Source organism: Podarcis cretensis (assembly GCF_951804945.1).
Source record: "Podarcis cretensis genome assembly, chromosome: 11".
NCBI classification, from domain to species: domain Eukaryota; kingdom Metazoa; phylum Chordata; class Lepidosauria; order Squamata; family Lacertidae; genus Podarcis; species Podarcis cretensis.
Genome location: NC_137180.1, coordinates 40,666,438 through 40,681,235, shown reverse-complemented (window position 1 = coordinate 40,681,235; position 14,798 = coordinate 40,666,438). Strand labels below are relative to the sequence as shown.

The 14,798-nt window shown below is 39.5% G+C and overlaps 1 protein-coding gene across 1 annotated transcript in view; it reads left to right on the top strand.

The window, feature by feature from the left end:
- The window catches only part of IPO11 (importin 11), a 71,158-nt gene extending 62,689 nt beyond the window's left edge, over positions 1-8,469 (top strand). Inside the window, exon 29 of the mRNA XM_079995932.1 lies at positions 7,044-8,469. Coding sequence (XP_079852058.1) covers positions 7,044-7,208 — 165 coding nt within the window. The 3' untranslated portion in view covers positions 7,209-8,469. The remainder of the gene's footprint in view (positions 1-7,043) is intronic.
- The last annotated feature ends 6,329 nt before the right edge of the window (positions 8,470-14,798 follow it).

The window sequence follows — 14,798 nt, the reverse complement described above, 5'->3', positions numbered from 1 at the left end:
AACAAGGAAGGAGTCGGTGATTGCCATGCATGTGGGCACCAATGTCACTTGAGATTTGACCACTGGCCCCCAAACCATGGGTATCCATACGCTCTTGCTTCACTGGTCAATAATACTTCACAATATATCCAGTTCCTTTAAAGAATGTGTTCTGCAAAAGAAGAGGTGGGGAGTGTTCGTTTGTCATTTAATATTATCTCAAATACCGATGGTGTTCCTCACTGCTGAAAAATCCAGTTGTGTTCTCTCAACACAACTCTATCACCCACAAATTGAAACTCTGCTGTTCTAATTGGCCCTGCACGTGACAGGAATAACATTCCTGAAAAGTAGAATTTTAAAAGTTTTACTTGATAATCTAAATTGAGTTTCAAGGCGCTCATTCGTATATTTCTAACGGCTTCACACTACAAAACGTTACTGCACATAGACAATGATCAGAAATATGAGGAAAGTATTTTAGGATTCCATAGTGAGACACAGCCATGCTTCTGTGAAGTGCATGTAGTTGCTCTAGATTCTGTAGCCACCCAATGAGTCACAGATGTCCATATTATAATTAAGCAAGATACAGTGATTAAAACCATAAATTAATTCCAGGGAGGTTTATGGTTTTGTTTCTATGGGAAAAAATGACTCACATGAGAGAAATAAATACTGTCTTTGTTAGTATGTCCTCCTAAGTTAAATGGAACTTACCTCCAAGTGGGTGTGCGTAAGATTGCAGCTTCAGAATTAGATATGTTTTACTTATAAGCCTTAGCTTGAAAATGTTACAGCAGTATGAAACACTAATCATCATTAATGAGGAATAGAAGCAGAAGAAAGACATAGTCCAACATGCAAGAATAAAAGACATATTTTGTATAAGACAGAAGTAAGGCAAAGGGAGATGATTCCCCTATATGAACGACAAGAAACAGAAAATTACTATCCAGGCTCATTAATGGAATTCTTTTTTCTACTTATCAAAGGTTCTAATGAGGTTTGTGGGGTTTGCTGAAAACTTGGCTGGTTTACCTAGGCCTTTCCTGGCTGCTATTACTAGGTATATTACACTTGAACTGCTGACACCAACACAGAAGGGAACAGAGAAACAGAAACTGAGTTGTGAAATGTCTCAACTTGTGAAGTTAGACTGTAGTACTTTAAAGTTTGGTGAAGAATGCCTCCTGTTGGCTAAGTGAAGAACTATCACAAACCCTAGAAATTAGAATGACAAGAATTCCATTTATTTCTTTTTTGGTCATAAAGTTAAAATCATTTTTCTTTCTACGTAAGTAGATTTAGTGACTGCTGAGCCACTTAAAGTCACAACGCTTCTTTGGTTTTTGAGAGCTTCTTCTGCTTTCTTGTTGAATCTGATTAGTCTGAATGGCCCTGTTTGTGATTAGAATTAAGATTTGATCTGATTGGTGGTCCTCAGCAAAATTTCTGGGATCCATTTTAGCACTGAAATCCTAAATCATCACAAATTGTATTCATAAAGACAAAAATACATTTGTGTGCTGTGAATGTTTATTATGCATTGAGTTAGCTACAGTGGTACCTTGGGTTAAGAACTTAATTCGTTCTGGAGGTCTGTTCTTAACCTGAAATTGTTCTTAACCTGAAGCACCACTTTAGCTAATGGGGCCTCCTGCTGCCGCTGCGCTTCGCCGCCGCACGATTTCTGTTCTCATCCTGAAGCAAAGTTCTTAACCCGAGGTACTATTTCTGGGTTAGTGGAACGAATTAAGTGCTTAACCCGAGATACCACTGTACTTCACAGATTCTGTCATGGTAGGCAATGGCATAGGAAAAACGAGGAAACTCAGGACTGCTGCTTTTTGAAAGCTCTAGTTCCAGTCTTCCAATTCCTTATATTGTAGTAGAAAAAAATATAATCTTGCTTTTTAGAACCAGCAATATATATTAAAAACCATATTTTGTGACTTAATCTTTGTTCAGCGTAATATGCTTTGAAAATCTTTAAGAACATGCTGATTAATCATGAGCAATTTTTATTTGCAGGATTTAATAGCATTACATTATGAATTGTGGTTTGTTTAGTCCCCCCCCCCCCATTCTACATTGTAATACACTCTAATTGAAAAATACATTAATGACTGAAATAATTTGTCTCTTTGTAGTGATTGATTTCAAAGAGTATAATTAGGTTACCTCTCAGTTATTGACATGAGATCACCTAGAATAAGTTTTGGATTCATTAAGCATGAAATCAAATCTCATTAGCGTCGTACTTCATTTGAATTTGGACGTTTTCGATACATTCTTCATTAAGTGTAAATGATATAAAATTATTGTTCTAGCACTTTTTAATAGGGGCCAGTATGAACTGTATATATTAATGAAAGGATGAAGACTTTGGGGTAAGGGTATTGTTAATCTCACCTGGGGCGAGGAAGCATTTTATAACTCTTACATGGATTAGATGATCAAATCCTGGCTTAATAAACCAGACATACACAGAGCCAACTTTATAGTTGTGGAACGAGGAGCAAAGAAGTTGTGTGTGGGGTCCATAAAACTTGTACATGCCAGGATTTAATCATCCAAACAAGTATACTAATTTTATTTCTTACATTTTAGTCAAGATGCTCTAAAATTAAGGCACTTTAGAAATATATATTGCCTTTTTGAAGGCGCACTCCCCAAAGCAAGTCCTAAAAGGAGGTAAACAAATATAGATTTTTTCATAGAAGGTATATTATAAAATATTGACTGTGTTTCCACCTGATAGTGTATGTAAATTATGCTAGAACATAAATTTATTAATTCAGTTCTCCAGTGAAATTGGTAGTTTATGGGTTTCTCCCCATCCCCTAGCAGCTTTACTGCTTAGCAGCAATAAAGCTGCCAAAATACAAAACTATGGAGCATTTAAGTCAGCAGTGTAGAATTACAGGTGTTGTTTTTATTAGCATGCTATATTTGTATGCCATCTTTCAGCAGGAATATTCCCAAAATGGTTCATGTAAATATGTTGAAACTAAAGTATAATATACAATAAATTAGAATCAAGGCTAGAAACAGCAATACAGATTTCTGAACAAAAGCCAAATTATCAGTCCCCACCCCCAGAAAAGCTCAATTTACCAATAGCAAAAGTTTTCCAGTTTTCAATAAGATGCAAGAGAAATTGAAGCTACATCCATACCACACATTCAAAGCACAAGGCTTAAAAAAATCCCGGGATAGAAAAATTCCCAGCATCCTTTTCAACGGACAGTTCCCAGAATTATTTGGGGGAAACCGTGTGCTTTAAATGCATGGTGTGGAAATACTGTAGTTCAGGGGCCACCCACCACAGAAAAAGCCCTCCTTTCACCTCACAGCCAAGTAAGACTTGCTGACGGTAAAACCTGGGCACAAACCCAAGTTTGTGATATCTGTGTTGTGTTGTTTCACTAAAGACAGTCTTTTTAGTGCTAATGTTTTACTATAAACATTTGAATATTCTTTGATTAAACCATAATTATAAGATACGAGCAAAAATAGGCATTAAGTGGCTGTGTAGCCAGACAAACTTTATAATGGAGTAAAAAATAAAAATGCAACAGTACACCGACTAATTGTACAAAATATAAATTATTAATGTGATTTTCAAATTGCTTTTCTCTAGGATACTTAAGCACTTGGGACTATTTAGTCTCATTGCCTCAGAGACATTTGCAGATCTGCCTAAATTTCTAAAACCCAGTTAAATATTAGTCTCTTGGCACTGATGTTCATTCTGCGGTGCAGCTTGTTGTGTTCTTACGGAAATGAAACAGCAGCGGCAGCCATTGCCACAAAGCTAGTTTTTAATTTTTTAAAAAATGCCTCAAATAACATTGTCAGGCATCACATATTGGAGGTGGGCCCCTCCTAAAAGCACATGCAGAGGGTGTGTGTGTGTGTGTGTGTGTGTAGTTATTACTTACTTATTTCTATCCTATTTATATGTCAAAATGGCCACCTCACATCAACCCACCACACCAAGCACTCAGTGCTTTTAACTAACTGCTAGATACACTGGGTTGTATCCAACTGTGAATAACTGGGCATGCGGACTTGACTTCCATGAACGCAGTGGGACTTCCCTCTCCCTGCTCTCCCACCACCAACGTATGGGGGAAGTTCTGTGGAGCTTGTGGAAGTTGTTCCAAACACACAATGAGTTTTTTGGACACAGCCCTTAATCTGGGAAACTGTACATGGCTATAACATCTACATGGGACTCGGGTGGCGCTGTTGTCTAAACCACTGAGCCTCTTGGGCTTGCCGATCAGAAGGTCGGCAGTTTGAATCCCCACGACGAGGTGAGCTCCCGTTGCTCGGTCCCAGCTCCTGCCAACTTAGCAGTTCGAAAGCACAGTGCAAGTAGATAAATAGGTACCACTCCGGCGGGAAGGTAAACGCCGTTTCTGTGTGCTGCTCTGGTTCGCCAGAAGCGGCTTAGTCATGCTGGCCACATGACCCGGAAGCTGTACCCCGGCTCCCTCAGCCAGTAAAGTGAGATGAGCGCCGCAACCCCAGAGTCGGCCACGACTGGACCTAATGGTCAGGGGTCCCTTTACCTTTTATAACATCTACGTTTGTAATGCCAACATTAGCTTTGTACGTTTCCACATTGATCACTTTTATTCTGCTGGATTCTGAAAATATGATAGCTTTAGTAAACTTCCATTTTAACATTTTGTTGGGATGCGGCACAGCTAACTAAGCTGTTCTATCAAGGAAGCTGCTGCCGGCTAAAAATATTTTCGAGAGGCTCTCATAATTAGAAAACTGCTAAGGTTGGTTAAACTAGTCTGACAGAATAAGTGATTTCTTATTGTTGCCTAGGGAGATGAGATACTATTAATAAGTTGACAGTTAAACTGCACAGGATGAAGCAGGGCTACAGTACTATCCCTATTTAGGTCTTTGTTCAGACAACAGTACTGTGACAGGCAAATAATCGTTAATTTGATAAAGTAGTACATAACAATTTGCAGAACAAAACTGCAGAATTTAGCAAATTATTTTTTTCAGTTGCTCTTACATGATTAAAAAGAAATATATATCAAGACACCTCTTTTTCTTACATCCCATTCTCTGGTCCCACTACTCTAGGGCCAATGGCACCATAAGGTACACTTCACAGGGGAAATTCACTTTTTGGCATCACAGAAGACAAGAGTAACGTTGGACGGGAGAAAGACACGAGCAGGTCTAGAATTGAAACTTCTAGTTCTGCAAAGTGACACTCTAACCACACAACCACAGGGACAAACAGGAGAAAGGATTAAAGAGCATGTAATCTCAGAAAAGAAAAGAATTTGAGGATGGGAAAGATTTGGAAACCTTCTTCCAACAGAGCTGTTCTTTATTTCAAAAGAGTAGAAGAGTTTCTTGACCAGTAATGGACAGGTTCTAGGCTTTCCAAGCAAAGAGCATCCATATTTGTTTTTGTTCCTAATATTGCAACTTTCCATACTATATAATTCCTATTAACCCTTCAGTTACAACTTATTGATGTTTGTGGTGGTAAACTCACTTTTAATTTTTTTTTTTTAAAAATAATTTTTATTCGTTTTTCAAACACATAATAAAAACAGAACAAGACAAACAGAAGAAAAACAAGAAAATCAAAACACACAAAACAATTAAACCAATATAACTTCAAAGTCATCATTTCATATCCTTCTTTCTTTTGACTTCCCCATACCTCCCCCTCCCTGCATCCTTGTTTAATGATTCTTTAGCAACCCTTAAGTCAATTGTCTTAATTCCCTTTCATAAAGTTTCCTTTAGTTTTTTAGTTACTGCTGCAGTTCTTTACCTCTTACCCCCTGACATCTTAACATTCCTCAATTTTGCAATAGTTTTTGAGATATATTTTAAATTTCTTCCAGTCCTCTTCCACTGTCTCCTTCCCCTGGTCGCGGATTCTGCCCATCATTTCAGCCAGTCCCATAAAGTCCATCACCTTTGTTTGCCATTCTTCCAGAGTAGGTAGTTCTTGCATCTTCTTTTGAACCCAATCCCAAACCTTGGACACAGATGCTACTATTAATTCATTGTAAATCACCATTGTAAATCGCCATGTAAGCTTCTGTTTGAAGGTATAGTTTGCCATTTTAGAGTTTTCTTCAAGTTTCTCTCCCCTTCATTGAATGATTTGGGGGAGGGTATTTCTAAAATCAGTCAATCTGTTGGAAATGCAGTTTTAAAAAATAGCTAATGTTACATGACATTAGGTGCTTTTCTCAAACATAACTTTGCAATTTATGTTCTCAGTTTCCCTGTAAATTTCCCCATAGATTTCTCTGAACAATATCTTGCACAGTTAGAGGACATGGTTGTTTTTATGGCTGAAGGAGATTCTTCAGCAATTACTTGGGAAGGTGATAGTCTCAATTTCCATAGCAATTCTGCTTCGTAGTTGAGGTCTTGAAACTTGGTATTTTCTAAACCTTCACTTTTGAAATGTTGCCAGAAGGCACTGTGTGTATCTCACTGAGCACTGGAGAATTGAAAGAGACTCCACAGCCTTCAAATAATAAATATATATGTTTATAATCAGAGGGAGAAAGATCAGTCAGACCAATCCAAAAGTAAAACTGCTTGACGTTTGGGCTGAGGCTGTAGCTCTGTTGATGTGCAGATCTTAACACCTATTTGCTTTGCCTCACACTTTTTTAGCCTGGGTATTCTGAGCTATTTCTTGGTGAAACATCTGTCTGAGTTGGCTAATGAGAAATTTAACAGTGGTACTTAGGCTTTTAAAATTTCCTGAGAGAGGTAAAACTGCAAAAATGAAGATATCTGTCGTTTGGGGATGTGAGCAATGTTAAATTAATGAGCACTGCAGCTAAAGATTAATTTCAATGGATGAAATAGCAGAGTTCCTCTTTGGAAGAATTTGGAACGGGCAGATGTAAGAATTGCAGAAAACCAAAGCTTTTTTTTTTTATACTCCAACTTAGATTATAAAATAGATGAATGAGTCATCGTTGCCCTGGGTTTGCCTGCTGTTTTCATTATTATATATTGTTCTTATCTGTATCCCACAGCTTGCACTGAAGGATCCAGTACACTCTGTGTCGCTGCAGCAATTTGTATATGAGAAGCTAAAAGCACAACAGGAATTGCTGGGAGAACAAGGCTTTCAGGCGCTCATGGAAACTGTGGATACAGAAATAGTCACTCAACTCCAAGACTTCTTACAAGGCTTCTGAAAAAGCAGGGACAAAAATTTCTACTTCTCTTTTCTTCACTTCAACATTATAAGGGCAAACTAAGCAGCGTTACATCTAACTGCAAAACCCAGCTTTTAAGAGAGAATTTCTTTTGGCAGCTACGGAAAAAGAGGCTATGGCGCTGGATTATTGTTTTTTCCAATTAAGACAAGATTGAAATAATAAATATAAACTCTCTTCTAATTAGTTTTACATGCTTGTTTCACGAAAATGCAATTTGCATATGGAATAAAGGTTTCCGCACGCGAGAGGCTATAAAAGCGGGTGTTTAATTTACTGTTTGTAGAATGGCCGTGGCTTTGATCTTTCAATCATGTGCTCCTAACACTTAAGAAATAGTGGCTACAGATATTTTTTTTCTGGAAGGATATCAGCTCTCTTAGACTGCCTTACACTTTTGTTTACTATTCAACTTATAATAAAATGTAAGGTTTGAAGAGTGGAGGGAAGGAATGTGAGGTGAGCAAGTCCTCAACTGAGTCTTCAATTTAAATAGTATAAATAGTGGCAAGTATTCTAAGGGTTTCCTCTATGGGGAGTTGGACGTCTTTTGCAAAAAAAGAAAACCAATAAGGTCATCCAAATGTTTTGAATTTACTATGTTGATTACCTGTAGAATGTAAAGGTTTAATAAATTTGCTTTTGTCTTAGCTCCTCAAAAATGATTTTGATTTAAAATGTGTAGCACGTGGACCCAATGGTGGATTTCTCTATGTTCAAAATTGATAACCTGGTCTCAGGATGATGGGAGGTGAATGTATTATACACCCTAAATGAACATGGTGCTTGGGCATATGTATCCTGTGCCCCCTTTAAAGTGGTTAAGTGTTGTGAGATAGCGCTTAATATCTTCTGGCTGATTCTGGGAGAATGGGAATGACAGACCTCAAGTCTATCTGGGAAAATGAAGAAGGCTACACATCAAGGAAAGGGAGTTGAGAAACTTGTAGTTTCCCAGAACTTTCATTCCATTTCCTCCTATCTCACTTCCTAATCTCCTATTTTAAGAAGAGGCTTGTTTTTTTTGTTTTGTTTTTTAGGCAAGGCTTCTTAAGTCCACCTGTTCTCTATTGTAAGAAATCAATTTTTAAGGAAACAAATCAGAAATATGCAAGCAAAATGTTAGTATGATACTTGCTGCAGGAAGCTGGCAACTCTATGCAACTGTGGGGAGCCAAGTTTGCCATGTAAACTGTAGGTTACAAAATGTACTAGAAAATAAAACCTGATGTTTCCAGAATTCAAGAGAGTAGAATTTCAATTACATTTTCCAACAATACCCCACTTCTTTCTTATTCTCTAAGACTGCATAGAACTCTTATCAGTAATTCAGAGGCAGTGTCTCCTTTAACACACTTCTTGAAGCTATAAAGAATAGAAGTGCAGTGAATTTTAAGTAGCAATATTGCCATATTGCATTCCATTGTGCATCTCCCATGACCTTAGGCTTAGTCAGAGATTTATATTGCAATCCCTTCTCAGGAGTTATTCTCATTGAGCTCAGTGGGACTTACTCCCAGGTAAGCATGTATAATAAGATTGTAGCCTAAGGCCAAAAAAAGTTGCTAAAGCCAAAATAACATTAACATTAAGATACAATTAAATGTGTTGTAAAATGTTTTAATGGTAATGCAACCATTAGGATTAGGAAATTTCATAAAATGTACAGCTTTAAACCTGACTGAGTTTGGGTACTAAAATAGCTGCAACAAAATTTTGGAACATTCATCCCCCCTTCTCTGTGTGTGTGCTCATGACGAGAAATATCATCCCTAGACTCACAGCTCCCATCAGTCCCAGTCAGCATTATCAATGGTAAAGGCTGATGGGAGTTGTAGTCTATCAACATCTTTAAAGGTCTTCTCATAAATGATAATTCCTTCTGCGAAAGAGAAAGAACCTTTAAATAATAAACCACAGTCAAGTGATGTGGTGCATCCTGAATCTCAGAAAGGCAGAATTTAAAATGATGGTTTCATAACCAACAACAGCCTCCTTCCATTTACATCTGCCGAATATTCTTGGCCTAAGGAGTTTAAAATTGTCAATATTCATGTGTTTATTCAATCAATAGGCCTATAGCCTGCTTTTCCTTTTGAGGAGCTCAGAACTTCGTTGGACCGCCATCAAGTATGACTTTTTGATCTGTAGGGATTAGAATCATAGAATCATAGAGTTGGAAGAGACCACAAGGGCCATCGAGTCCAACCCCCTGCCAAGCAGGAAACACCATCAGAGCACTCCTGACATATGGTTGTCAAGCCTCTGCTTAAAGACCTCCAAAGAAGGAGACTCCACCACACTCCTTGGCAGCAAATTCCACTGTCGAACGGCTCTTACTGTCAGGAAGTTCTTCCTAATGTTTAAGTGGAATCTTCTTTCTTGTAGTTTGGATCCATTAGTGGCTGATCAGTGGAAATCTCTCCTTTTCTTAGACATCCCTAATAAATCCCACCTTAATTAAGAAGCCATATTGCTGCAAAATAAGAATGGTGGTAATTTCTCCCTATTATTCTGAGTGAATGCTGCAGTGATCTTCTAGATTCTCCTGCAGAGTTCCTTGCATGTAACCCCTTCATATTAATAAGCAGGTTTTTTGCATAACAATTAGATGACTTAAAAGTTCTCTGTATTTCATGTTTTTGATGTAACCTGGCATCTGTAAATGGTCCTACAGTCCATGGAATAAAGTAGAGAGAGTGCCTGTTTGAGCAACAGCCAACTCAGCTGCTACTGAGGGGGATGCTTGGGGAGTTGGGGCTACAACTGTGTGATGCATTGCCTCTCATGCATTTTTATTTTAATACTCTATAAAGAACTGGTCTCCTTGGAGCCCTAGCTTCAAAAACAGTCGGAACTGTGCTCTACCTTCCCTTGAAGGAAATCTGCTCTTTTGCAATCCTGTGATCTATCGCCTGAGTTTGAACAGCAAGTTGGGAAGAGGAGGCTGTATCAACATCACTCAGAAAACAGTTTCACAGCGTAGGGAGTTCTACAGAAAAGATCCTGGTCCAGGTGAAAGCCAGTTTAGCTTCCCAATAAGATGGAGCGCTTGGTCTCATTGAAAGATGGGTGTGGGGTGGTCAGTGCTCACAGGGGAAGAGGCATTGCCTGAGATAGGTGTCAGGTGTGCGTGCAGGAGCCAGCCCCTGTGACCAATAGGACTCTGCAGGACTGGGGCCTTCCTAAGTTGGTTCTGAAGAGGCAAGACGCGGTCTCACAGGTGAGGCCGATTGGTACCTCACAGCACCTGGTGGCAAGAGCTGGGAAGGGTTATAAGGTCAGCATTTCCCTTCGGCCCTTTGCCACAGCAACACGCTTCCTGCTTTGCTGTGTTTGGCTCCTTGAACCTCGGCTTCTTGACTCCTTGATCCTTGGACCCCTGACTTCGTGCTTCCTTGCTTCCTGACCCTCGGACCCTTGGTTTCTTGACTCCCGGCTCTCTGACCCTCAGACGCCTGGCTTCTGGACCCCCGTTCCTGCTCCCACCCCACCATCTTGCCCCCAGTCCTAACGTCCTTGCCCCCAGTCTGTAGAACTTCTTGCTGTCTGGATGGCTCTGACTATCTGGAACCCAAAATCATTTCCCCGGACTCTGCTGATTGGTGCTCTTCTGATATCTCAATTTAGATTTTATCAGTGACTTGCAAACTATTGGCATAGCTGGGACAATGCATAAGAACATAAAAACTTTTGGGAGTCTCTCTCTCTCTTTTTGTTCCTTTTCTCCCCTTAAGAGCTAAGAAGAAATAGGCTGCTTGCTTGCAAGGTGAATCTTTAGAATTCTAGAACTGGGACATCTGAACTGGGCTTAATTTTTGATTTATTTTTTTAAGTATAGCCCATATTAAGAACCAAACATTTTAGGTTTCTCATTCCAGTTCCATTGCTGCTCAATAGCACCAGATTCCATTTTCTCTATCCTCAAAAGATAATTGTATAGCTATAGTTTAACCCCTAGAGAGGTCACAGACATGAAGTCCCTTATAATTTGGTTTCAAGAGATCATCACCGACTGGTTGCAAGAACTTTCAGCAGTGCAACTGAATTGCCCCAAGTGTGGTTTGCCCCACAACAGTGGTGTGTGTCCTGGGTATGGGAGGTGGGGCTACTATGATTCATTTCCCACCAACTACTCCTGAGGAGGAGGAGGGAGGAGAGCAATTGTAGAATCCCATGAAGGTTTTGTTTCTCAGGCTGCTCAGTTACAGCAGTATGGGGCTGTTTCCAGTGCTTTATATGGCATAAGTGTGATGTCATGTCCTAAAACCTAGGAGACCGGGGTTCATAACCATTCGGCCATGAAGCTCACTGGATGGCCTTAGGCCAGTCACTGCCTCTTAGGCTAACTCACCTCACAGGGTTGTTGAGGGGATTAAACGTGGGTGGATGGGACCATGTGTGCCACCCTGAGCTGCTTGGACCAAAAAAAGTGGAATATAAATTTAATAAATAAAACATAAGCCTTTCAAAAGTAGGGGCAATTGTAGTTATGGGCAAGCTACTGTGGTCAGGTTAAAATCACAGGATCCTGCTTTCTGTTTCAGTTCTTCCTAGCACCACAAATCTCCAATAGCTCATCACTATTCATCCTGTTTAGTTGTCTGCGTGATAATTGCCAGCAGTGCCTTTCTGCATTCTGGTGAGCCAGCCTTTGTGCCATAGCATAAATGGGCATATGCTTATCTGACTTCAGACGTAGCAATATTCAAAAACCAGATGTTTCGATCTCCTAGGAAACTCTGTAACTTACATTAGTGGCCATCATTGAACAAAGGAGCCTCAAAGGGAAACTTCAATGTGAAATCCCTGAATTACAATTCCATTACAGGTTTGGTGCTATCACTTGTGGAATCAATCAGGACAAAGGTTTTTTAATCACACTATGTGTGTTAATTGCCTTACCAATGCCAGGATGTCTGTATTATCAACAGGTATTTCGTAAACGACCACTCTTAACTGCATAATTGTCACTGGTTTTTTCATGTGTTTTTTTCTGCAAACCCCCCCCCCCCATTCACTGAACCCCACCTCAAAAAATTCAAATGTTACCTGAAAGTTTTTGAACAGATTCTAAATGTACCTTTATAAACCTTCCCATAAATGTGCACATTTTGAAACTTTAATTACAGGGAGAAAGCATCATGTACCATTCTCTCTCTTTGTCTTTAAATACAGAAGGGGCGAGTCCTACCCCCTAGTGTAAACAGAAGAATCTTACTATTACTTTTAAAGGTTATTATACATGGTCTTTATCTCTAAGAAACATATTCTTCCAAACTATTTTCCATTGCCATTAGTGATGTTTGCATTGCAAAATGTCAATAGAAATCTCAGTAATAAAAAGTTACAGCCCTCTAATAGTTCAAACAGTTCAGGAGCTTATGCATGGCTCTTTGTTCTTTTAACTTTTCTTTGTTAAACTGAAGTGCTAATTCATCCTGGCCTTTTCCAATAAAGCTGAAGGTTATAATTGTTAACACTGGTACCAGAAGTCCATAAAAATAATGTTAGCATACTGTGAAGGGGAATCTGGTTTATTTCATGCACCCACTGATGTAAAACTGTCACCGGCAAAATATATCTGCATCCTGACTACAAAATCATCAGTCATAGAGAACTTTAACAACCATCATCAAAGTTTAAAACCCAATGCACTTAGTATACCTGTTTCAGAATGTTCTTATTTCAGCCTAGCGGGTGATTAATGATGGACAGGCTTCTCTTCTTCAAATTCCTGTGTGGTGCACCTGGAGAAGTTTATTCTTTCTTTTTTTAATATGGCAAAGAGAGAGAGAAAGGAAAAAAGTGAGAGAAAAGGGGAGAACTAAAACATCTGCTCATATTAAAACTACAAGCATCTATACACCTGACTTAATTGAAAAATGTAAATGGGTGGGATGCAGGTAGCGCTGTGGGTAGCCACAGAGCCTAGGGCTTGCCGATTGGAAGGTCGGCGGTTCGAATCCCTGCGACGGGGTGAGCTCCTGTTGTTTGGTCCCAGCTCCTGCCAACCTAGCAGTTCAAAAGCACGTCAAAGTGCAAGTAGATAAATAGGCACCGCTCTAGCGGGAAGGTAAACGGTGTTTCCGTGCGCTGCTCTGGTTCGCCAGAAGTGGCTTAGTCATGCTGGCCACATGACCCAGAAGCTTGGCCAATAAAGCGAGATGAGCACCGCAACCCCAGAGTCGGTCATGACTGGACCTAATGGTCAGGGATCCCTTTACCTTTACCTTAAATGAATATATGCCATCCAGATGTTCAAAACAGCTTTTGGGGGTGAGTCCTTATGGTTGTCAAGAGACTTAAGACTTTGAACCCTGAGGAGGTGGATAGCTGAAATGGTTCTCAACCTTTTTTTTTTTGGCCATGCCCCACCTAAGCATCTCTAAAATCCCCATGACATATAATTCTTATTATTCAAAAAGTGAACTATTCACATGGAGGAAGCCTAAAAGGCCATTCACTGTTAATAACTCATTCTCGAATTGCGTCCCTTGAAAATCAAATTGCCCCCCCCCCCGTGGCCTCACGTTAGGAACCACAGGGGTAGAGCATGGTGCTGACAGTGCCAGGGTTGCAGGTTCAATCCCCATAAGGGACAGCTGCATATTCCTGCATTGCAGGGGTTGGACTAGATGTGTAGCACCCTGCTTGTGGTTAACGCTTAGCTGGAATGAAATATTCAACGCAGCAATAGAGAAATTAAAATAGTAATTTATTTGTCAGACAAATAAATATGAGGCACAGTAGTATATGGTTACCAAGCTCTGGCCTGGCCTCTTGCCATTCTGGCCAGCACTTATATTTCCTTAATCCAGCCCCCTTGCTCCTCCTGTGGCTGCCTCTGTCCAATCAGCCTGGTTGAAATTCCTATTGGCTATTTGCTAGAACCAATCACAAAAGATACACCCATTTCCTCTTGCCCTTTTATGGGAATCAAAAAGCTATATATTCTTCTATCTATAAATGACAAATAAGTAGTAATATATCTTACATGTGTCTCAACAAGGAATCTTAATTACCAGCTCACCTCTTTCCCTCCTTGCCCTATTGCCTTCCAAAACAGATGGTTAATCTTGAATTTTTATCTTAAACATATGTCAAGGATTTTGAGTTCACATCAACATTGAGAGATCTCCTTCATTTGAAGGTTTCTAAACAAAAGGCCTGACAACTCTTATCAGGAGTGCTCGATGGCGTCTCCTGTCTGGCAGGAGGCTGGTGGCTGGTGGCCCCTGTGATCTCTTCCAACTATATGAAATAAGAATCTAGCATTTCTTAAATCCTTTGCATAATTATATTTAAGCTAATATATTTAATACATAAATAACCTTTTAAAAGGAAAAGAAATCTTAAAAGGATCTTAGTTTAAGAAAGAAACAGCTTTAGAAAAGACTTCCCAAAAATGCTCCCTTTCTGCCAGCCAGACCAGTTGCTTTTTCACTGCTCTTGACCTTTTTAACCTTAGGAAGAAGATATGGCTCATTTTACTATTTATCCACCCTTAATTTGTAGGGTCAGTGTAACATTGGCTCTCAGCCTGTAATTCCCTTTTTACGACTTTGA